Raw genomic sequence first — 24,082 nt, 5'->3', positions numbered from 1 at the left:
ATCATCAGGAAAGATATACAAGTGCACAAGACTCACACCATCAGATTCAGGAATCACACTCCTCAACAAGAAACTCAATCAGAGACTTATTGAAAGACTCTTACAATTTATTGATTTTTTTTCTCTCTATTGCAGTTTGTTTACATTTCTTTATTTGTTTACATGTGTACATTGAGTACAGTTTTCTTTTGCGCTCCCAAAGAGTAGTAATTCTGCCTTGCTCACAGGTAAAAGAATCTCAGGGTTGTATGTGATATCACGTATTTATGTACTCTGACAATAAATTTGAAATCTGAAAGTAAATGCTTTTTGGATTGTACATTTCAGAAGATATGGAGTGTCTGTTTGGCTGAAAGACAAACAATAAAGAAAGGGGAAATAGTTCAAGTTGATTCTGAAAACTGATGAGGAAAGAGAGTTCTATTATGAATGAGGTCACAGTCAAGACCATAGCAGAATGGCTGCATCCACGGCATGGGAAGGGAAGAGAAAAGCAAGCAATAATTATAAATAATTTTGCAGCTGATAGATTAAACTTGAGGTTTTTTTTTAATAATCACGGACTTATCAAGGATGGCATGCTCAATCGATGGAATTTGGATCAAGAATATAATCGAGTAGTTAAGGAGCATTGTCACTTCACAGAAGCCTAAATAGGAAGAGTACATTTAACCAGGGACATGATAGGCCATTCTTTGTTTCGTGACCCCAAACTGAAGTACAGACAGATTGATATTATTATTATTATGTTTTGTCTTTATGGATACTTGGACGAGCTAGTCTTTCTTTTTCAAGCCCACTCGAGCTCTCCTTCTATTGGGTAGAGGCAATTTGATCTCTTGCTGGAGTAAATCAGTAGTTAAGCTTGGAACAGTTTATTCTAACTATAATCTAACTAACTTCAACCTACCTTGCTCTCGAAGTACAAAAGAACAAGGGTCCAGATTTACTCAACCTCTCCACCACGGCACACAGCCAGATATCACCGAACATCTTGGTCAGGCAGATGTTTGCAGCGCAGATCAGGTTGAAGTTATTTTTTTGTTAAAACGATCCATTACGGACCTGGCGAAATGATTGGAAACATGAACATGTTTCGTTCTCCACAGATGTTGACTGATCCAGAATGCCTCCACCCTATTCGGCTGGAATGTCGGATTCCCAACAATTCCCCTTCGGTTTCTCAGAATGTCAAGGGTATTGTGCCCCCCGAGAACATACAAAGCATCTCAAAAGGGCAACAGCTATTCCTTAAATGTAATTGACTCAAACATGAAAAGTCTGCAGAAGTAAAACACAATGTTGAATCGAATCAGAGTTTCTCCAGCATTGCGTTTTTTCTTGCATTTCATGATATTTTTTCCATCGCTTTTTGACCACAAGGAGATATAGGCGTTCTCACTTGGTGCTTTTAATCTGCAGCACTCGGGTAGCCCTCCTGGGACACAGGTGCGATTAGTGGGGCAAAAGTGCTTCCAGCACCTTTTAAGCTGAGGGGGTGGGGGGGGGGGGGGGGAGAGGGGTATTTAGGGGGGATCCCGCCCCCGTGATAACGAGGTAAGTGACACATCATGCAAACTAGTCTCCCCTGTCTGCACACCAGCTGTCAGTCTCCCTCCCTCCCACCACCAATGACGCACCAATCCCCGGCAGTGACCTCTTTCCTCTCTCTCTTCCCCCCACCACGGCAGCGACCTCTCATCGCCCCCCCCCCCACTACTTCTCCACCCCGGACGGGGCCTAACAGCAACCCCTCTTCCCCCCACTACCCCTGATCACTCCAGACACTTCAGCCGGGGTGGCCCTGTGACCCCAGCGCTGATGTCACAGGAGTAACTGGGTCGGCCATTTCGCCGTTCAAGCCACCGGAGGACGCGTCCTGGGTAAGTTTAACTGAGTTCCCTGACTACCTCTGAAGTAGAGACTCGGTTGACTTTGGACGATGCTGACCGCGTCGGACCCTTTCTCACTGCCTTGTCAGTGGGAGACGACAGCAGCCCTGGTGCCGCCGGAAGTCCCAGTTGCTAGGCGACGGCGCCGCCGGAAGTCCCCGTTGCTAGGCCGCTCGAGGCCCAACAACATGGAGGAAGAGGAGGCTGGAGCAGCAGCCGTCGATAACATTATCAACGAATTCGAGACCTACGAGAGTTTCCTGGACTCGCAGATCACTTCACTGGATCTGTACTACCTGGAGGTGAGAGCCGAACTGCACAGGGGCTCGGCCTGGCGGCGGCGGGGTTGGAGGACGCTCGGTGCTGGTTGGGAGACCGGAGAAAGGGTGCTCCAGCGGCACCCACCCACCCGGCCCTGAGGCCGCTGATTCCCAGCCCTCCAGCCGAGCTGCAGTGGGAAAGCAGAGCCCCCTGCCCCAAGGATAAACTCCCAGCTCCCCGAGACTCACGCCCTGCCTCAATGTGATAGTACAGATCTATCACCAATGTATATAGTGTATATAGTTACAGTATCTAGACTGTGCTTACAGCGATTGGCTGAGAGCTAAGCCACACCTATTGTCTGGGCCTTAAAGGGTTGTGTCCCTAGCTAGGTCAGATCATTCTAGACTGGTCGGCCACCTGTGAAGAGCTCCTGTCTTTTACTAATAAAAGCCTTGGTTTGGATTAACAAGTCTTTGATTCTTTCGACGAGCTCTACAAGATCATTCCAGACTGGTCGGCCACCTGTGAAGAGCTCCTGTCTTTTGCTAATAAAAGCCTTGGTTTGGATCAACAAGTCTTTGATTCTTTCAACGAACTCTACAGATCATTCCGGACTGGTCAGCCACTTGTGAAGAGCTCCTGTCTTTTGCTAATAAAAGTCTTGGTTAGGATCAACAAGTCTTTGATTCTTTCGACGAGCTCTACAATTTTATTAGCAAAAGACAGGAGCTCTTTACAGGTGGCCGACCAGTCCGAAATGATCCGACCTGGCTAGGGACACAACCCTTTAAGGCCCAGACAGTAGGCGTGGCTAAGCTCTCAGCCAATCGCTGTAAGCACAGTCTAGATACTGTAACTATATACACTATATACATTGGTGATAGACCTGTACTATCACACTCAATGACCCGAGGAAGGTTCCTACCGTGTCGTGTTCCTGAGGCATGAGGTCCTGGTTTCAATACTTACTTCACAAAGCCAGATTTTCTACGTGACTTCTAACCACTGAACGGCCAACCAAGGACCTCCACACACAATCCGATTGCTATTCACCCAGAAAAAAAAGACACCCGAACACTGGGAGGCAGGTCTGAATCATCGTTCCATCTCCACTATTGAGAACATGATTTAACTTCTCACACCATCATTTAAACGTTAAGCCCGGAAAAAGTGTAATGGTTAAGTGTTATGAGCTAAATTATACTTTCCACACAAGGGTGAATTTTTTCTGGTGCGACTGTAATATGGGGCAACGTTTGAAGGTCACTTGGGCTGAATGGCGAGGAGCTGCCTAGCTGCAATGTGTGCCCGCGTTCCGTGACTTCAGGTTACAATGCGAAAGTTAGGGGTGGCCAATAGGTCAGATGCCTGGCTGCGGGACCTAACGCTTATTCAGGTCGTGCACAAATGCCCTGAACGACGCATATTTTGCATCTGGTTCCTAAGCTTCAAATCAAGAATGAATTGCATTCCGTTGAACTGTGTATGGAGTCAGCCTCCTAGATGGTCTTCCTGCAGGTACAAAGGTCGTATCACCACACTTAAAGGGTTTTAAATTCATTTATTCATTTTAATCCTTTAAAATGTGGCTGGTCATACATATTTAGAGGAGTTTGAAGCAATTGACAATAGGTAGCTGTTAAAAGGACGTCAGAGTACTCTAAGAGCGAGTCGTTTGGTGGAAGTGTGATCAGTTCATGTGGAGCATTATGTAAAAATGAGGCAGCTGTCACCATCAGTGTTAAGGTTTTGGCTCAACAGGCTTTGACAAGAACAGGTCAGACTGGTAAGGTTATTGTGTGGGTGAGTATGTTGTTCAATACTTATTAATTTAAAAAAAAAGCACAGTAACAGGCCCTTTTGGCCCACAAGCCCATGGTTTGTTTTGAACGGTGGTTTAAAAAAAAATCAGAGTCCCCAGGGAAAACAGACATAGGGATTTTACAGACTGCGCACGATTTCAACCGTGATCCCAATTGCTGGCACGGTAACAGTGTTGTGCTAATCATGCAATCCTATTAGTGTTAATAGATTTGACATTTTGACTGTAGGGTTAGTGCTATGTGTTGAGTGTCAGATGTGGCGTCCCTGGGAGACTGAGCCTCCCCAATGCCACACCTTAGCCAAGTCTACGGAGCTGCAGCTCCATAGAGACAGTGTTAAGGAGCTAGAGCTGCAGCTTGATGACCTACAGCCCTTATTATGGAAAGTGAGGAAGTGATAGATTGGAAATGAGATGAAATGATATGTAGAGAACACCTCTGTAGCTATTCCCTTTTTGGAGGATGACCAGACAGAGGATGACCATAGGGACCAGCACTGAGTAGAAAGGGTAAAGAGGCATGCAATAGTGAGTGGAGATTCCATTGTGAGGAGAACAGACAAGAAATTCTATGAACCAAAATAGACATCAGGATAGTGTGTTATCTCCCTGGCATCAGGGTACAGGATGTCTTCATTTTGTCCAGAACATTCTGAGAGGAGAGGGTGAACAGCCAGAATTCTTGTTACCTGTGGGTACCAATGATGTAGGTAAAATAAGTGAGGGGGTGGGGGGTGGGGAGTGTTCTGAAAAAGGAATACATGAAATTAGGGAGAAAGTTGAGAAGGAGGATCTCCAGAGTGGTAATCTCAGGATTGCTAAGTGAGGGGAAAAAATAGCAACGTCAGCAGATAAATGCATGGCTGAGAAACTGGTGCAAAGGGCAGGGTTTCAGATTCTTGGATCATTGGCAATGTTTGACTTCCTCTTTAGGGGAAGTATGACCTATACAGAAAAGATGGGTTGTAACTGAATCCAAAGGGGGCAATATCCTGGTGGCCAAGTTTAATATAGCTGTTAGGGAGGGTTTAAACTGATTTGTCATGGGGATGGGAACCAGAGTGTTCAGGATGAAGTAAATTGAAGATGGTATGCAGCAAAGGATGACAGGCAGGTGACAAGGGAAAATAATAGCTGGAGGGATGACAGAGACAGAACATTCTAAAACTGGTTTGAACATATTATGCTTAAATGCACACAGCTTTAGAAACAAGGTGGATGATCTTGCTGTACAGCTACAGATTGGAAAGTATGATATTGTGGCAATAACTAAGTCATGGCTAAAAGATGGATGGCATTGGGAGCTGAATATCCAAGGATACATGGTGTAGAGGAAGGATAGGCAGGTAGGAAGAGGGGGTGGCATGGTTCTGCTGGTAAACAACAATATTAAATCATTGGAAAGGAGGGACATGGGATCAGAAGAGATTAAATCCTTATGGTTTGAGCTAAGGAATGGAACAGGAAAAAGAGCACTAACGGCAGTTATATACAGGCCTCCAAACAGCATCTGGCATGTGGATTACAAAATATAACTAGAAATAGATGACCCATGTTAGAAGGACAGCGGAGCATTTTAACATGAAATTATCATTGGGATGGATTGGCAGCATGGTTGGCGCAATGCCTTTACAGTGCCAGCGATTGGGGTTCGAATCCTGTGCTCTCTGTAAGGTGTTCACACGTTCTCCTTGTGTATGCTTGGGTTTTCGCCGAGGGCTCTGGATTCCTCCCAGATTTTGAAATGTATGGGGTTGTAGGCTCATTGGGTGGCATGGGCCAAAGTGGCCTGTTACAGTGCTGTATGTCTAAATTTTAAAAAAATGTAAGAAAAGATTTTAACATGAAAGTAGATTATGAAAGTCAGGAATGTGCAGGATCTCAGGAGAGAGAGTTGGTGGAGTGCCTACGTGATGGCTTTTTGGAGCAGCTTGTTGATGAACCCTCCAGGGGATGGGCTGTCTGGATTGGGTGTTCTGTATTGAACCAGAGGTGATGAGAGAGCTTAAGTAATGATAACAATATAATTGAGTTGACTTTGAAAAGGAGAGGCTAAAGTCTGATGTCAGTGGAGTAAAGGACATTATAGTCGCATGAAGTGGAACTGGCCAAAGATGATTGGAAAGGAACTCTAATGGGGAAGACAGCAGACCAGCAATAGTTGAAGTTTGTGCAAGAAATGAGGAAAGTGCAGGACAGGCGCATACCAAAAAGAAATAAATTTGTGAATGGGAAAATTAGAAAATTGTGGCTGATGAGGAAAGTTAAAACCAAATTAAAAGCAAGAGGATTAGTGTATGAGGAATGATTGTCAGTTCTTCGACTGTTCTTATTGGCATATGGAAGAATGGTGGGGTGGGGGGGATGACCGCATGGAAGCATTTCGAATACTGAAAGGCCTTGACAGCACTGATGTAGCAAGGATGTTTCCCATGGTAGGGAATTCTAGGACAAGAGGGCACAACTTCAGGATAAAAAGATGGCAATTTCAAACACAGGTGTGGAAAAATTTCTTTAGTCAAATGGTTGTGAGTTTGTTGAACTTGTCACCGGTGACTGTTTGGCCATTGGGTATATTTAAGGCAGAGATTTTCAGGTATTTGATTAGTCAGGCCATTGCAGGTTATGGGGAGAAAGACAGGGAGTGGAGCTAAGTTGGATCAACTCATGATTAGAATAGGGGAACAGACTCGATGGATCAATGGGCCTACTTCTGCTCCTATATCTTGTGAGGCTTCACAATCTGCTACCAGTCATGAGGACCCAAAAATTAAATATAATCTTGGGACTCGTACAGACGAAAGTTGCACTGGACACGACATGACTCAACCCAACCCATTTTTTATTTTGCAGTCCATTAAAGTCAAAACAACACTTTTTATGTCACTGATAAGTAAAGACTTTTTTGTAAATGTATCAGCTTGATTGGATTTTTGTACAAGAAGAGAAATTAAAGCAAATTCCAGCTTCTCTCTAAAACTCAAATTTACACTGTCTTTCTAGTTTATCTTTAAGACTCACTCTATTCTTCTTGATCTCTTTTAACTTGAAGAAACTTACAACCTGCCCACTTGGAGGCAAAGGACTGTCAACATTGTCAATTATATCTGCAATGAAGCGCAGGAGTAGTGCAACAGAGCAAGTTTGACAATTTTATGCCTGACCTTTTGTTGAAGATTTACTTCAACCTTTTTCATTAGATGTGGAACATCTTTCGGTGAAAGGCATTCCACATATCTGTTTCTGGACAAGATGCAAAACAGAGATTTTGGATGATGAAAAATAGAAGCAAAATGTTGCCAATGCAATAAGAGTGCCAAGCTTTTCTGTCCAGGATCGATTTATCTGGTCTATTGCATCTCTTTAAGGAACATTCTGAAAGCCTGGACCTTGTATTTTAAAGACTAAGATGCTTTGATGGATTACATTAGACTCAGCTAATGATATTTACCCACTTTAGTTCACCAATGAAAGGCAGATTCTGGAGACAACTAGATTTCTTTCTTAATTTGTAGCCATCATTTGATAATGATATTCAGCACAGGATCTAGTGTTGTGTCTCCTCCAAGGGAACTTCTGCATGCAGCATAACTTGTGAAATGAGATCATGATCTAGATGTATAACTTGGTTACCTTCTATAAGTTTGCTTATGGATTTAAAGCTGGTTGTTTACCAATCATCCAAAAAAGTCTGAAGAGGTAATATCAACAATATCCCCAGAAAGATATTCATGGTAACTGATGAGATCAATGCACTTGTGATTCTTCAGGTGTTTGTTTTTCCAGACTATTTTGTGTAGTCTTCCAAAGGCGCTATTTGCCTTGGCGAGTCTATTGTCTATCTCGTTGTTGATCCTTGCATCAGATGAAATGGTGCAGCCAAGATAGGTAAACTGGTTGACCGTTTTGAGTTCTGTGTGCCCGATGGAGATGTGGGGGGGCTGGTAGTCATGGTGGGGAGCTGGCTGATGGAGGACCTCAGTTTTCTTCAGGCTGACTTCCAGGCCAAACATTTTGGCAGTTTCCGCAAAACAGGACGTCATGCGCTGGAGAGCTGACTCTGAATGGGCAACTAAAGCGGCATCGTCTGCAAAGAGTAGTTCACGGACAAGTTGTTCTTGTGTCTTGGTGTGAGCTTGCAGGCGCCTCAGATTGAAGAGACTGCCATCCGTGCGTTACGGATGTAAACAGCGTCTTCATTGTTGAGGTCTTTCATGGGTTGTTTCAGCATCATGCTGAAGAAGATAGTAAAGAGAGTTGGTGTGAGGACGCAGCCTTGCTTCACGCTGTTGTCAATGGAGAAGGGTTCGTGATGCCATCATCATCACCCTGTACAAAAACAAAGGCGAGAAATCAGACTGTTCAAACCACAGGGGAATCACGCTGCTCTCCATTGCAGGCAAAATCTTTGCTAGGATTCTCCTTAATAGACTACTACCTAGTGTCGCCGAAAATGTCCTCCCAGACTCACAGTGTGGCTTTCGTGCAAACAGAGGAACTACTGACATGGTCTTTGCCCTCAGACAGCTCCAAGAAAAGTGCAAAGAACAAAACAAAGGACTCTACATCACCTTTGTTGACTTCACCAAAGCCTTCGACACCATGAGCAGGAAAGGGCTTTGGCAAATACTAGAGTGCCTCGGATGCCCCCCTAAGTTCCTCAACATGGTTATCCAACTGCACGACAACCAACAAGGTTGGGTCAGATACAGCAATGAGCTCTCCGAACCTTTCTCCATTGAGGGGTGAATGCAGTGAACTGGAATTCACTGTCTTATGTGTAGATTAGATAACCGGTCCCTATTCTTGGCTCTGCCCCCGTAGGTCCCAATATAAACCCAGTTTTCCTATCTTTTCTCCAATTTGCCTGAAGACCATTGTAGATACTGGCCATTGCGCGTTTGAGCTTCACACAAGCCTCCATCAATCACATTACAAGGAGAAAAAAATGATGCTGTCTGTGTACGTTGTGAAAATAATGTTCTCACGTGCATCAATTTCAATGCAAGAATCATTGCAAGAAAGGCAAATTAGTTTAGAATGTCGATTGGCACATGGAATTATGACCTTGTGGCCATTAGTGAAACTTGGTTCCATGAAGGACAGCACTGGCAGCTCAATGTCCCGGGCTTCCGTTGTTCATCTTTGTTTTTAGTACAATATGCCAGTGCTTTTGTGGCACATGCATCTATTCATCATGGTCACACATATATATAAAATATAAATCATAAGGACGTAGGAGCAGAAATGGGCTAGTTGAGCCTAACCACCATTCAATCATAACCCAATCAATTTTCCTATCTTTTAATATTTTTTTATTGATTTGGAAGAGAGAAATGTTACATAGTGAACATACAATAATTGCACAGCCTAATGGAATAGAATACAAAATATGAATCATAAGTAATTTATACATTGTCTTGTATATAATGTTCAACTACAGTAAAAATTCCCTGAGGAAAACTTCAACTCATATTCTGTTATTAGAACACATTCGTGATGAATTGCCTAATTAAAGTGGTCTCTTCTATTTATAAAGATAAAAGGATAAAGAAGGAAAAAAAGAGAAAAAGAACCCCCCCCCCCCCCCCCATTCTATTCCAACCACTTCCACTATTCCACTAAACATGGTCACTAGCAAATAATATGTAAAGGATCAAATCTCAGCTCACGGACAATGTACAGGGAACCCCCAGAGCACCCCTGTCTATGTAATCAAATTATGATAATAGTCTATATATTGTCAAATTCAATCATAATCTCTTTAATGTTATATCTAATTTTCTGCAAACTCAAGCAAGACATAATATCCTGTATCCATTGTATTTGAGTTGGTGGTAAACTATCTTTCTACTTCATCAAAGTTGCTCATCTGGCTGTCAATTCAAACTACAATTGTTTTTTGAATTAAATTCAAGGACATATTTTCCTGTTAAGAATGACAAAACAAAGCAATACAAGGACAAGGTTCTACTTTGAACCTAAAAATCTCTAATAGTGTTTGGAAAAATTATTCACAAAAATCTTAGTTTTGGACAATCCCAACACATTTTGAATTAGAGATACTTCATTTTACATTCAGAATAGAAATTAGATAGTTTAGGTTTGGATATATCTATTCTATATACCACTTTAAATTGTAATAAACAATGTTGTGTGACGGATTATATTTTATATTATGTATAAATATGTTTTTGGAAGAGTTAGATTGGGGATTTTATTGTAGGTCACAAACAAACACTAACACTTCACAAAACAGATCTCATGTGAAATGCAAGAGCTCCGGGCCCAGTGCCTTTGTAAAGACAATGGAAAGTGTTTTGCTGAAGGACTTCAAAAGTAGGTTTTAATGGATTATTGTTTTGAAAGCAATAGATGAACGGTACTGCAATCTGTCTGGATTCAGTTTGCTGTTCTAAGAAGGTCATGTGGTTTTGCAAGTAGAGAGAGAGAAGAGAGACCAAACAGGCTTTCTCTCAGAGAGAGAGAGAGAACTGGTTTCTGCAGCATGGCAAGCTCGCAACTTGTTTAAAAACTCCATTTTGAAGATGGGTTGTGAGTTCTGAGTTCAGCCTGTTGAAAAACCTTGTGGTCCATACATGAGGAAATGTCTGGCTAGAGTGTTTCACCTGAAATAAGGGAAACAAAAAGGAACTTTGTGGTGACCTGCAGAAGAAGAGGTGATCATTTGGAAAACCCTGATGGGGCAAGTTTCTTTGGCAAGACACTGAAGTGGCCGATCAGAGTGAATCAGTTTATGTGTGTCCAACGAGCAACGAATCTCTCTTTGAAACCTATGAGAACCTACCTGAGCGGTAACAAATTATTTTTAAACACCAGAGCTTGCTGAAAATTCATAAATGTTAAATTCTGTGCACAGTATAAGAATTGCCTGATACCAGTGAACTTGGAGAGGTGAGAAGTGAAATTGGACTGTGAATCAAATAACTTTTCAGATCTTACATACATGTGCGCTTAGAATTAGAAGGGGTTAAATTAATAGTAATAAGTTGATCTTTTTTATGCTTAAAGAAAATTCAAAGCAAGTTTTGTTTAAGTAACCATTTGTCTTGGTGAATTTCTATTGCTGCTGGGTTTTGGGGTCCTTTGGGCTCGTAACACGTGGATAGAATGAAGTATTGTTAATCCGCTCAAGCGTAGTATCCCATTTTCACCTAAAATTAACATATTCGTATCTATTTCCCATTCATTCCTAATTTCCCTCCTTGAACATATTTTTAGATCCATCAGGTTATTATAAATGGTTGCTATCAATCCACCATGATAAAACTTTAAATCAAAAAATAAATCAAGGATATTGGTAATCCATTTTTTGACATGTGACAGATGTATATAAAGGGCAACACTTTGGATCCAGTAATCATAATGCCAGTAGTTTCAAGGAAAGTAGGTCTTGTCCTGGGGCTGATATTCTAAATTGGAGAAAGGCCAATTTTGTGGAAATGAGAAAGGATTTAACAAGCATGATTTGGACCAGAGTATTCTCTGGCAAGAATGCGCTCGGAAAGTGGAAGGCATTCAAAGGTGAAATTTTCAGAATACAGTATTTGTGTGTTTCTGTAATGATTAAAGGCAAAGTTTACAGGTTGTGGTGAAACCACTGTTCATATATGTAAATGACCCTGCTTTCACTGGCCGGCTTGTGACACCACCCCTTTCTCCCCATGAAGGCTGCTATGCCACAAGCCTGCCCCCAGTTTGTGTCTGGGTCAGTGTGAGTGAGCAACACAAGGGATGCTGTAAATCTCTTGCAAATAAAAGCCTTCGGTTTCAACTACTTCAGTCTTTGAGCAATTGATTGTGCATCACAGGCTAAGGAACATTGGTTTTTGAGGAATATTGGAGACCTGGTTAAGAAGAAGAGATAAGTGCAGAGCAGATAACAGGCAACAAGGAACCAATGTGGTACTTGAGGAATATAATAAATGGAGGTAAAAACGAAGGAAATCAGGAGGACTAAAAGAAGAAATTACATTGTTTTGGCAAACATGGTGAACAAAAATCCGATGGTTCTTCTACAGGTATATTAAGTGCCAAAGAGATAGTAAGAGACAAAATTTTTCCCCTTAAAGATCAGAGTGGCCAGCTCTGCAGCCAAAAGAGGTTTGGGATATTTTAAATGTTTTGTTTTTGCATCTGTATTCATTCAGGAAACTAGCACAGGAACAAGGGAATTGGGGCAAACAAGTAGTGAGACAATGGAACCTATACTGATACTTGCTGTCTTAAGATAAAATAGGAGTAGACAAATCCCCAGAGCTAAACAAAGTATTCCCTTGGACTTTGATGGAGACTAGTGTAGAAATTGCAGAGCCCCTAGCAAATATTTTAAAAATATCCTTAGCCACAGATCCAAAATAATTCAGAAAATTATCAGCCAGTGAGCTTAATATCAATAGTAATTAAGTTCTTTAAAACTATTCGAAGTGATTGGATATACAAATATTTGCATTGTCAGGATTTGATTAGTGATAGTCAACATGGCTTTGTTCATGGTAGGTCATATTTAACTAATCTAATAGAGTTTTTTAAGGAGGTTACCAGGAAAGTTGATGAAGAAAAGGCTTTGGATGCTGTCCAAATGGAATTTAGTAAGGCATTTGAGAAGGTCCAACATGGGAGGTTAGTCAGGTAGGTTCAGACGCTCACTATTCATGGTGAGGTCGTAAACTGGATTTGACATTGGCTTCACAGGAGAAGCCAGAGAGTGATAGTAGCTTCTCAGACTGGATGACTGTGATGAGTGGTGTGCCTCAGGGATTGGGGCTGGGAGCATTGTTGTTTGACATCTAAATCAATGATCTGCATGATAAGGTGGTAAATTAGATAGCAAATTTGCAGATGACACAAAGATTGGAGGTGTGGACAGCAAGGAAAGTATTTAAAACTTGCAGAGTGATCTGGACCAGCTGTAAAAATAGGCTGCAAAACAGCAGATGGAATTTAATGCGGACAAATGTGAGATATTACATTTTAGAAGGACAAACCAAGGTAGGACATCCATGGTAAATGTTAAGGCACTGAAGTGTGCTGTAGAACAGAGAGGTCTGGGAATATAGGTACTGGCATCACAGGTAGATAGGGTCATAAAGAGAACTTTTGGCATATTGGGCTTCAGAAATGAAAATATTGAATATAGGAGTTGGAATGTTATGGTAAAATGAAATAAGACAATAGTGAGGCCAAATGTGGAGTATTGTGTGCAATTCTGGTCACCTAACTACAGGAAAGATTTCAATAAGATTGAAAGAGGACAGAGAACATTTGACATGATATTGCTGGGGCTTGAGTTACAGGGAAAGGTTAAACAGGTGAGGGAAGATTTGATAGAGCTATTCAAAATTATAATGGGTAAATGCAAGTAGGATTTTTCTATTGAGGTTAGGTGAGACCCAATCCATAGGTCTCCATCCAGCTTTTCTTTTAAAATATTTTTATTAATATTTTACAGTATAAATAATTTAAAAGTACAATTATGCAATGTGCTACAAGATTCAAATTTTTTTTTGTAAATATTCTCATAATAAGGAAATCCAGAGCACACTCATGACAATGAGGTAAAATTTAACAAGAAAAAAAACCCAAAATAAAAAGAAGGAGAAAAGGAAAAAAATCAAAACCCCTTCTTCTAAGCAATGTTGAACATTGACATGTATGAATCAAGTGACACTGACTTGGAGAGGGGCAACACAGCGCCATAATTCTATAACATTCTAGAAATTCTTGAGTTATTGATAATAGTCCATAAATGATCCCCATGTCTTTGGAATTTAACATTTGAATCCTTGACAGCATATCTATTTTTTTTTCTAGAGTTAAACAAGCCATAATATCTCTTAGACACTGTACATGTGTGCATTGTGGAGTGTTATTTTTCTATTTAATCAAAATTGTACATCTGACCATCAATGAAATAAAAGATAAAATTGAAGTCAGTAATGTATCAACATCTTGAAGTGATCCAAAATGAGCAATTAAAGGGCAAGGTTCTAATTTTAACAAGAATTTCTGATAGTGTTTGAAAAACATATTTCCAAAATTCTTCTAAGCTAGGGCAGGTCCAGAACATATGAACTAAAGAAGCATCACCTATTTTACATTTTTCATTTAACTTTAGATTACATTTACATTTAACTTTACACATTTGTGCTCTGTGTACCACTTAAAATCTTTAAATTGCAGTAAACAATGCCGTGCATAAAAGGAAGTAGTGTTAATCAAATTAAAAACATAGTCCCAAACCTTATCAGACAATGAGAGATTCAAATCCTGTTCCCAGATGTTATGGATTTTAACTAGTGGGACTAGTCTTAGATCAGCCAAATTATCATAAATAAGAGATATTAAGCCTTTATGGGGAGATTGTTGATCAAAAGAAAGTGTCAAGAACAATTGTCTCAGGAATTCCAGGAAAATCAGGGATCTGAGATTGAGCAAAGGGTCTAATTTGTAAATATCTAAAAAAAAGTTTTTGTTTGAAAGATGCAAAATTGCCACACATACCTGTCAACTTATTTCTTAAATGTTAAAATTGAGCCTGTATTCACCATTTCAGCTGGCTGCTCGATCCACACTCCCACCACTCTCTGGGTGAAGTTCCCCCTCATGTTCATCCTAAACATTTCCTCTTTCATCTTTGACCCATGTATGTCTTCTTGTTTTTATTCCACTGACCCTCAGTGCAAAAAGCCTACCTACATTTACTCTGTCTATTCCCTTCATAATTTTAAATCCCTCCATCAAATCTCCCCTCATTCTGCTACACTCCAGGTAATAATGTCCTAACCTATTTAACCTTTCCCTTTTACTTAGTTCTTGAAGACCAGGTAACATCCTAGTAAATCTTCTCTGTACTCTTTCAATCTTATTGATAAATTTCCTGTAGTTAGGTGACCAAAACTGCACACAATACTTCATATTTGGCCTCACCAATGTCTTGTACAACTTTACCATAACATCCCAACTCCTATACTCAATACTTTAATTTATGAAGGCCAATATGCCAAACACTCTCTTTACAAACCTATCTACTTGTGACACTACTTTCAGGGAATTGTGTATCTGTATTAGGGAATTGTGTATCTGTTCCACCGCACTCTTCAATGCCCTACCATTTACCATGTATTTTCTTTCCTAGCTTGTCTTTTCAAAATACAACACCTCTCACTTGTCTGCATTAAATTCCATTTGTCATTTTTCATCCCATTTTTCCAGCTGGTCGAGATCACTCGGCAAACTTTGAAAGCCTTCCTTGCTATCCACAACACCTCCATTCTTAGTGTCATCTGCAAACTTGCTGATCCATTTCATCACATGAACATCCAGATCATTGATGTTGATGACAAACACCCAGCACCGATCCTTAAGACACATCACTCGTCACAGGCCTCCAGTCTGAGAAGCAATCATCCACCACTACTCTTTGGCTTCTCCTGCCCAGTCATGGTCGAATCCAGTTTACTGCTTCACCATTAATACCTGGCATCTGAACTTTTATGGCTGACCTCCCAAGTGGGACCTTGTCAAAGGCCTTACTTAGATCCATTAAGGGAACATCCACGACCTTTCCTTCATTAACTTTCTTGGTAACCTCCACACACAAAGCCATGCTGACTAACCTTAATCATTTTCTGGCTATCCACATAGTTGTATATCAGATCGATTTGAACTCCTTCCAATAACGTACCAGCTACTGACTTCAAGCTCACAGGCCTATAATTTCCATTGTTACATTTGGAGCCTTTCTTAAACAAAATAACTAGAGGAGCTACCTTCAAATCCTCTAGCCCCACATCCATGGCTTAGGACATTTTAAATATTTCTGCCAGGGCCCTGCAATTTCTACACTAGCTTCCCTCAAGGTCCAAGGGAATATGTTAGGTTCAGCAGTGGCAGGGAAGACACCGTCTCAACCAGGGACCTGGCACCAGCAGGAACACCCACCACAGCACAACAGCATCTTTCATCCAAGGATCATGCCGGCCTGACACACTCCCCCGACCCCGGACAGCTATGGGACACCCAAGACCTCTCTGGGCACCCAGGACTCACTCTAACCATTGAGGATGAACCCCCCCCCCACCCATCCAATGCCTCACACACACCTCAACCCTGGCAACCCCACCGTGCTGCACCATGCCAGCCACTCCCGCCCCCAGCCCTCCTTACCCTCGCCAACCTGTGACCAGGAGCCAATCCTGCGATGGTCACAGAGACTCCGACGGCCACTGGATCATCTAAACTTGTAAATAATGTATATATGTTTTGGGGCTCTGGTCAATCATGGACTGTAAACTCACCCCCCAGGTCAATTTTAAAGAAAGGGGTGAATATGGTGATACACCACTAGCCTACTGCAGGGGGAAACCTGTGTACCTGCAGAAGAGCACTGGAGGACAAGGCAACAGCTGGCTGGCTGTCTACCAGCTGACCTGAATGGACAAGTCCCACCTGGTCGGCTGCCAATCACCCTCCGGGATATAAGCTAGATCTGGCCCTTTGAGGCCAGTCTCAGAGCTTGCAGCAGCATTCTCATAGCCAGTTCTGTGGAAGTTTATGTTGAATAAAGCCTGTAGAACAGACTTTATGTTTTGTGTGTTTGCTTCTGTTCAATAGCTCACCACAAGTTGCTAAACATCCTCCACATTTCTGCTGTGCATTAGGGTGGTTTCCACTCGTGCACAATCTTTAAAACTGTTAAGGGATCTCTAAAAGGCCAAAGAAGTTCCAATGGAACCCAACCAGTTTTGGTCATCTGATGTTCAGCTGTGCAATTTTGAGAGAAGAGCATCCAGCCCTTGAATAAACTCTCCCTGCAGCAGTTACATATCAGCAATGTAAACATTAGCTTTATTTGAGAGCATGGATATTACAGATGAGAGGGCAATGGCTCCACTGTTGAACTTAAAAGAGAAAAGTACTGGTCAAGTTTTATATCAGAAGAAAGGCTGGGAATCAGATAGGGTGACATATGGGAGACAACTAGGCCCACAATCACAAGAGCTTGATAGGTGCAAGGATTCCCACACAATTGAGAAATGCTGAAAGAAATTTCATGATATTGCAAGGCATTTCTTGTGGATGTGCACCATTAAAGACTGGCAATGTTGAGATCCTCTCAGAAAATGTATTTTACACCAACGTCTAAATTGCTTAAGCAAGATTCCATTCATGAGAAAAACCAAAATGTTGTAGTTGGCGATTAAAGAAATTGGAGCTGTGGTTCAATCATTCACGTTTGAAATTTAATGAAAGTAGATTTATGGTCAGATGAGAGGAGATTTTATGCATCATCTGGACTTTGCTGAGTTATTATTAGCCCCTTTCACATTTGCAAGTGATTCCAGGAATTAACGGCCAATCAGCTTTTAAAGTGTCTAGTGTGAAAGCAAAATCAGCTCAATGCTGGCATCAGATGACGCCATCTTATGCCAGGGATTGAGGCCTTGACCCCCTAGTACAAGCCCCAACGTCTGTAAATGCCAGCATTGCAATCAGGAAAGTATAGAATGGGTAATTGCATTGTGGGATTGAAATGACCCATGTTTTTGTGTGAGTGTAGGAATGTGAATGAAAAAAAGATTAAAATGAAGGTATAAACCTTGCCTTGGGAAAGTTGCAGTGGGAAAGAGAGGAAATAAATACCAATAGCGGACCATTTTTAAAGAGTGTGGGAAAGTTGGTAGTGCTATAGTGCATAATTTAAACAGTGTGGAAAAATGGATCGCTTTTTCCTACGGTCTTTATAGATTATGTGTTCTAGCACTACCAACTTTCCCACCCTGTTTAAACATTTTCTGCTATTGCTATTTATTGTTAGCACTTTCCCATGCTCCCTAATAAAGTTTATATAGGTTTGCACAACAACAATAGGCTGAAGGGCTCAGACTGTGCTGTGCATAAAGCTTAATTATGTTATAATTAGGCATGATTACTTTTGTTCAAATGTAAGATCATAATACATTGATCAGCAATTAGGGCAGGTCCACCATCACTCACTGCGTCAAGGTAGAACAGTCCTAACCCTGGGGATGGCTTCTTGCAAGTGTCCCAGTTCGGAGTGGTCAAGTGTGAAAAGCCAAACCCCCATTCTTATCCCGGGACACAGAATGGCCAATTTAATGGGATGCAAGTGTAAAATGGGCTATTGTTGCACAGTGTTGTTGAGGATTGAAGTATTCACTTAATTGGGGCATTTTCTTGCAGAGCTCTGAAGAAAATTCTCTCTGAGTGAAGATCAAGGTGACATTATCTCTCCATTATGTTTTCCATTATAGATCTATGCTGTGTCCTCCAATTTGCTGTCACTGCAGCAGAAGGGAGGTTATCCAGAACTGAGTTTGCAAATAAATGCCTGCCTCCTTCACTCAGCTGGACACTGAAAATGTGGATGCTGAGCCTGATAGCGGCCTCGATTGTTTCTCTGTTTCCTCTGCAGTTACTGCTGTCTTTAAGCACACTCAAGCCTGAAGACGAGCACTCGAAAGCACACGGACAGATTCTAACCCTCTGCCATCATGTTTCTGAAATGAACCATGGACTCTGCCTCACTTTATCCTTTTTTCTTTTTTTTTGCACTAATTTTATTTATTTTGAAATGTGGTTTTTTTATATAATAATGATGCTGCTGCAAATTTTGTGACTATAAATTATGATTCTGACAATGTCCTGAAATATGAGGCAGATGATGGGGAAGATTCAACATTTGGATGGCATGTACCCTTGGAGTAATGCAGGCAATTTTTGAGATCTGTTCTAGTGGATGAGCATCCTTGTGAGAGTAGCTAATGAAATCTAAGTTGGGCTGGCTCCCCCAGACAAGACTGCCTGCTAATAATGTCTGGCAGTGTATATTCCTTCAGGATGGAGGAGTTGTGTATACTGCGTGGAAGCATGTCATTCATCATAAAATGATTCTTTGTGACCAGCAAGTATGCATAAAATATATTTTTCATTCGGGGGCTCCAGGTAGAAAGCCTCCAAAAATTTCAAGCCATAAGCTCTTCACAAAATGCTCCAAAGTCTCCTTTCTGCCTTGCATAGATAGACAGCTATTCTAATTTCTGTTCTGCTTCTAACCTTTTCTACTTTTAAGTGATAATTCAAAAGCAAAATGTGCCTCAGATGATTGTTTAAAAAAAAAATTAGTGTTACATTTGCACTGGAAACATTGAAAGATATTTGCATACCTTGCTGACATCTGAAGGTGCTTGATCAGGTATTCTGACATCAGTAAAATGTCCCTTTAAATGGCAAAAATGTCCCAGCAAATTGGCATGATGCGTTCCTGTTGCTGAGTCTATTCCACAATGATTGCAATGCAGAGATTTGGCTTCCAATTTATATTGGTACAAGTGGAAACTTGTACATGATTACAGTAAAACATCAGGGATAACAGATTTTAAAAAAAATCAGACCTGCTAGCATAAATAGCATACTTGTGTTTCCTTGTCTAAATTTAGAATGATCATCCCAAAATCACCTCAAGCATAATTTTTGGAAAAGCCTGAAACTAAAAAATGTGGTGCTTTAAATATTGGCACTATATATTCTGATTATATCAATTTTTTGTTTGTCTATTGAAATCCATTGGTTTTTATTGTATATTTAATAGACACAAGATGGCAGCACTTGATCATATCATTGCTAGAAACTAACAACTATTTTAGATGCTGTACCACTACAGCATATTTAAAAATTGTCATTATAATTAAACGTCTATTCATAGATCTACAGAATATCTGATGTTTCTTTATATAAAAAATCCTTTCATTTCTATTTTGAGATAAATTGATGATTCAATGGAGGGCATCTCGATAATATATAGTACGAATAGACTAATAATTTTGGGTATATATTTTATGAATTGTATAATATTCAAGGGTGACTATATCACATTGGTTAACACTTAATTATTTTTGTAGGTACTTTATACTATTACATTTATTTATTGAATGGTAACAGGGAGTAAAGGATTTAAAATAATTTAAAAGAATGGGGTGTTTTTGGAGCTGATTGTAGGCACTTGCTCAATATTTAAGGTTGATGATTTTTCCAGGATTTGTATCCCTTAAACATAATTGTTTATTTGAGACATAATGTGTAATTACTATTAAACTCTATTCAGTTAGAAAGAAGAATACTTTGAAATAATTACTAGACATTATTTGTAATAACAGCACTGGTGATTTATTTGGTATTGTAGCTGCACTAGGCACGTAGTGAGCAAAAGAACCACACAGAGTCGAAAGTGAGTTGAACCATGGATAGCTTTTATAGAACTTTTGCACACGTTTAAATCCCTCGGAACCCGATGATGCTTGGGACTCTCAAGACGTTTATGACATCAGTTGCTAGGCTGTGGGCTTGCCCTGCATCCAGAGTTCTCACAGTCAGATCTGCCGGAGATTTGCCCACGACTCTGAAAGCCGGTTCACCTTTTGTGTGGATGAGCCGTCACTGTATAAGGAATTTAAAAAAAATGAGAAATCAGTTTGATGAAGTCCTCTAGAGTGCCTACAATTTTGTAAACATCAATAACATTTTCCTTTTGCCTTCTTTATTTGAAAAAAACTTAAGATTAGGCAATATCCAAAATGGAATTGTACAGAACTGGCAATATTTCAATATTCAAGATTTAATTTATTATCATAGCAGTAAAATGGTGTCATATTATATGAAATCTCTTTTTTCCTGCTGCCAGGCAGACAGATTCAGCACTGGCAGGAATTGCCTAAGTGCCTCTTACAGTCAGACTTAGTCAGAGAGGAGCAAAAGAGAGTCCCGCCAGAGTCACCGAGTTTCCGTAGATTCGCCTCCAGGACTTCTGCAGCCCCCGCAGCCACACAAGAGTCCAATCTAAACCACTGGCAACCTGAGCTCCTGATCCAAACCTCTGACACAGTCAAGAACCCTTCAGTGCCCTTGGCACCTCCTTGCATCCTGGTTCTGATACCTGGTACCCCTCCAACCAGTTTGAGCTACTCTCCAGCAGTTCACAGCTCGGCGAGAGTCGACAGCAGTCTCCAGCAACCCACAGATTCTATGGGTTCCATACCCTGAGTCGCCAACAGCCCGCTGTAAGTACTGGTCCCTCAGTCACAGTGCCCCGTCACTGATCAGCCACCATGGTCACTGTCCCTGCAGGTCGTTTTCTCTGCTTCTCCTTCTCAGACAGTGCATGATCTTCTCATCCTCTGGTGCCCTGCTCCAGTCCTCCGTTTCCCTGGAGTCTGCAGCCCCTCGTGGCTGGTGCCGATTAATAGGTGCCACCATCTTTGATGCAGACCTATGGTAGCGGGATTTCAACTAAAACCACTGTCGACTCCCTCAACAGGCAGTTCAAAGCCGATGACAGTTGACTGGGCAGCTGGTGCCTGTGGGAGCGCCATATCTCCGCTCCCTCGCTCCTTATGGGTCCGCACTAGCACCAGCGCTGCCATTTCAGCCCGGCAGTGCCGCCATCTTGCATCTTCTCCATAGTAGTGCTGTCGCATCCTCTCTGAAATCTGATTACCAGAACATGCTTGAGTTGTGGCTTAACTAATATTTTATATAATTCAAGCATGACCTCCTGCTCTCACTTTTTATGCATCGGCATTTGTTCCGCTATCTTCAGAATCTGCAGTGACACTCTGAGATCTCCCTGTACCTTCTGTAGTTTGGTTATGCATTCACTTCTATCTAAAATAACTGTTCTCAATGTGGGCCCTGTGGTCCCCCTGGGGGCCACAGCACTTTTAAGCAAAAGCCTTTTTTTTCATCTCACGCAACAATTTTTTTTAATGTAGTTGGTAGAAGTTTGGAAGAAACCAAAACTTGACTATTCACAGGGAAGGGGACCCATAAACATTGAGCAGAGTCTTTGGCGGGCCATAGCTGAAAAAAGGTTGAGAATGGTTGATATGAATCATTATAATGAGTTATTTGGAATTTTTAATGAATTTTTTTATCATCTTTGGTGAGTAAGACTTTAAAGTTTTGAAATTCAGTAATCTTCTTTGGGAAGTGCTCAGATTACTTTATAATTCTTCTGAGACAAGATTAAAACATTTTTGTTGAAAAATCATTTCACCTCCAATTCACTGTATTATCATTAGCTGGACCTAATACAATAGTTGTAAGGTATTTTTTCTTCATTGCCATCATATTAGACAGTCAACCAGTGAAGGAATTTTAGTTCTGCCTTGATAAATAATCTCCATGAATTCCATAGGATGAAGAGTTGGCTCGGCAGCTTGTGGAACTGGGATACAGGGGAAGTGGAGAGGTCCTGAAAAGAGAAGAGTTTGAAATGAGGAAGGCAGCTGCTGAGGCTGCAAGACTTGCTAAAAAAAGCCAGAAAACGTGAGTTTATTCCAGTTCCTTGGTATTAAAAGATATTTTATAATTTTGTTCTGATAAAGAGAACCAATATATGTTTTGAATATTTGTCCGTCTGTCATCAGATTAATGGAAGTTGACGAGGATCTGGTTTGAAAATTATTTTCTCACTTTCTTTATTCAGGAAGGAAGGTGTAAAGTAAAAATAAAATATAATGAAAGCAATTGAGTTCTTTTTCCAGCATTAATAAATCCAATAATCAAAGACATAGGAATGTAAAGATATAGCAAGTTAATTTTACTCCTTATGAATGACATAATATGTTAATTTTGTTACATTGCAACAAATAAGATCACTTTATCTGATACTGTGTCCCTGTTTTCTACATTTTATAATTTTACACCATAGAGTGGGATTATTTCCTTCAAGAAACTTATTTATATATGTTCATACAATATGTGTTTAATTTAAACAGGAACGTTCAAGGAACTTGCACAGATCAAAAATTATAACTACAGAAGTCCATTTTTAAACAAAATACCTCTCTTACTTTAGCTCCAAACCCAAGTTCATCTGAAGCACACTGAAAATATGTTTCAGTTTAACATTTTAGTCCGTAGCTCAGTTTTCAGTACCACTAATGCAGAAATGAACCCAACTCTAAGCCCATAAAACGGATCCTTTCAAGCTTTATAGGTTAAATGAATTTAACCCTAATGTTTTCTCTGAGGATCAAGATTGGACTACTTTCATTACTCAGTACCATGCTAATTCTGCTTTCAACTGCTGATATTCTATTTGGCTTCAAATGTGGAATCCCATTCAACCATTTTGAAACCAGATCCCAATCACTCAACATTTCTTCAATAGCATGATTTGTTCATTGAATGGCCAAAGAGGAAACATCAAGAAAAGAATGAGAAAATTGTTAAAGCAGTGCTGATTTCAGATTGCATGTGGTAAATATTCATTCCTTTTCTGGTTTAAGCAGTTGAAGTTCTCAGAGGGATGATAGCAGAAATCAGAGTTTTGGGGCAACAAAAGTTCTTCCAGGCTCACAGACTAAAGATAGATAAAGCAGAGTAATGATTCAAAAATCATAAAGAAAGATCATTATGGTTATTATAGGTGGCTCTAGTACATTGCTGCAGTTTCTAAGCAGCTTAGTCTTTTTTTTAATATTTAATTTGATTATAAACCATGATACATATATTCGAAAAGAAACAATACACATAATTGAAAAAAATCATGGTATATTAAACTACTACCCCCCTTATTAATCCTCTCACCTGCCCTAACCCCATCAATACCCAACTAACCTATCCCCCAAGGAAAGAAAAAAGAAAGAAAAGGAGATATAAACCATAATAACATAATTAATTAATTGTCATGGATTAGTAGTTGGCCGGAGAATTCAAAATTTTAAACCTATATAATCCAAGCAAGGGCTCCAAGTTTTCCAATTAAAAAAAAATTATCATGTAAATTATGTTTTTTTTCCAATGGAATGCAAGATATCAATTCCATATGCCATCTATGTATACTTAAATCAGTCTCATTTTTCCAAGTAATCGCTAAGCATTTTCTGGCTATAACCATTGCTAATCTTAAAAATGTAATTTGAAATCTAGTTAGTCTTAATTTTAAATTCAACTTCCTAATATTACATAACAAAAATACTGATGGATCAAACGAAAATTTAACTTTAAAAATAACTTCTAAAAATTCTTTAAGTCACTTCCAAAAAGCTTTTTACCATTA

At 40.3% G+C, this 24,082-nt stretch overlaps 1 protein-coding gene across 3 annotated transcripts in view; it reads left to right on the top strand.

Annotated features, from left to right (window-relative positions):
* The first annotated feature begins 1,893 nt into the window (after positions 1 to 1,893).
* The window catches only part of cfap299 (cilia and flagella associated protein 299), an 814,201-nt gene continuing 792,012 nt past the window's right edge, over positions 1,894 to 24,082 (top strand). The window contains exons 1-2 of one of the 3 annotated variants that reach the window (XM_069926740.1): positions 1,894 to 2,194; positions 22,214 to 22,344. In XM_069926740.1, coding sequence (XP_069782841.1) covers positions 1,943 to 2,194; positions 22,214 to 22,344 — 383 coding nt within the window. In that variant the 5' untranslated portion in view covers positions 1,894 to 1,942. The remainder of the gene's footprint in view (positions 2,195 to 22,213; positions 22,345 to 24,082) is intronic. The other 2 variants (XR_011354190.1, XM_069926739.1) reach the window with 2 other exon arrangements.

This window comes from Narcine bancroftii, chromosome 3, assembly GCF_036971445.1.
Source record: "Narcine bancroftii isolate sNarBan1 chromosome 3, sNarBan1.hap1, whole genome shotgun sequence".
NCBI lineage: Eukaryota > Metazoa > Chordata > Chondrichthyes > Torpediniformes > Narcinidae > Narcine > Narcine bancroftii.
Note: the sequence above shows the minus strand (reverse complement) of the source record. Positions and strands in the feature narration are given on the sequence as shown.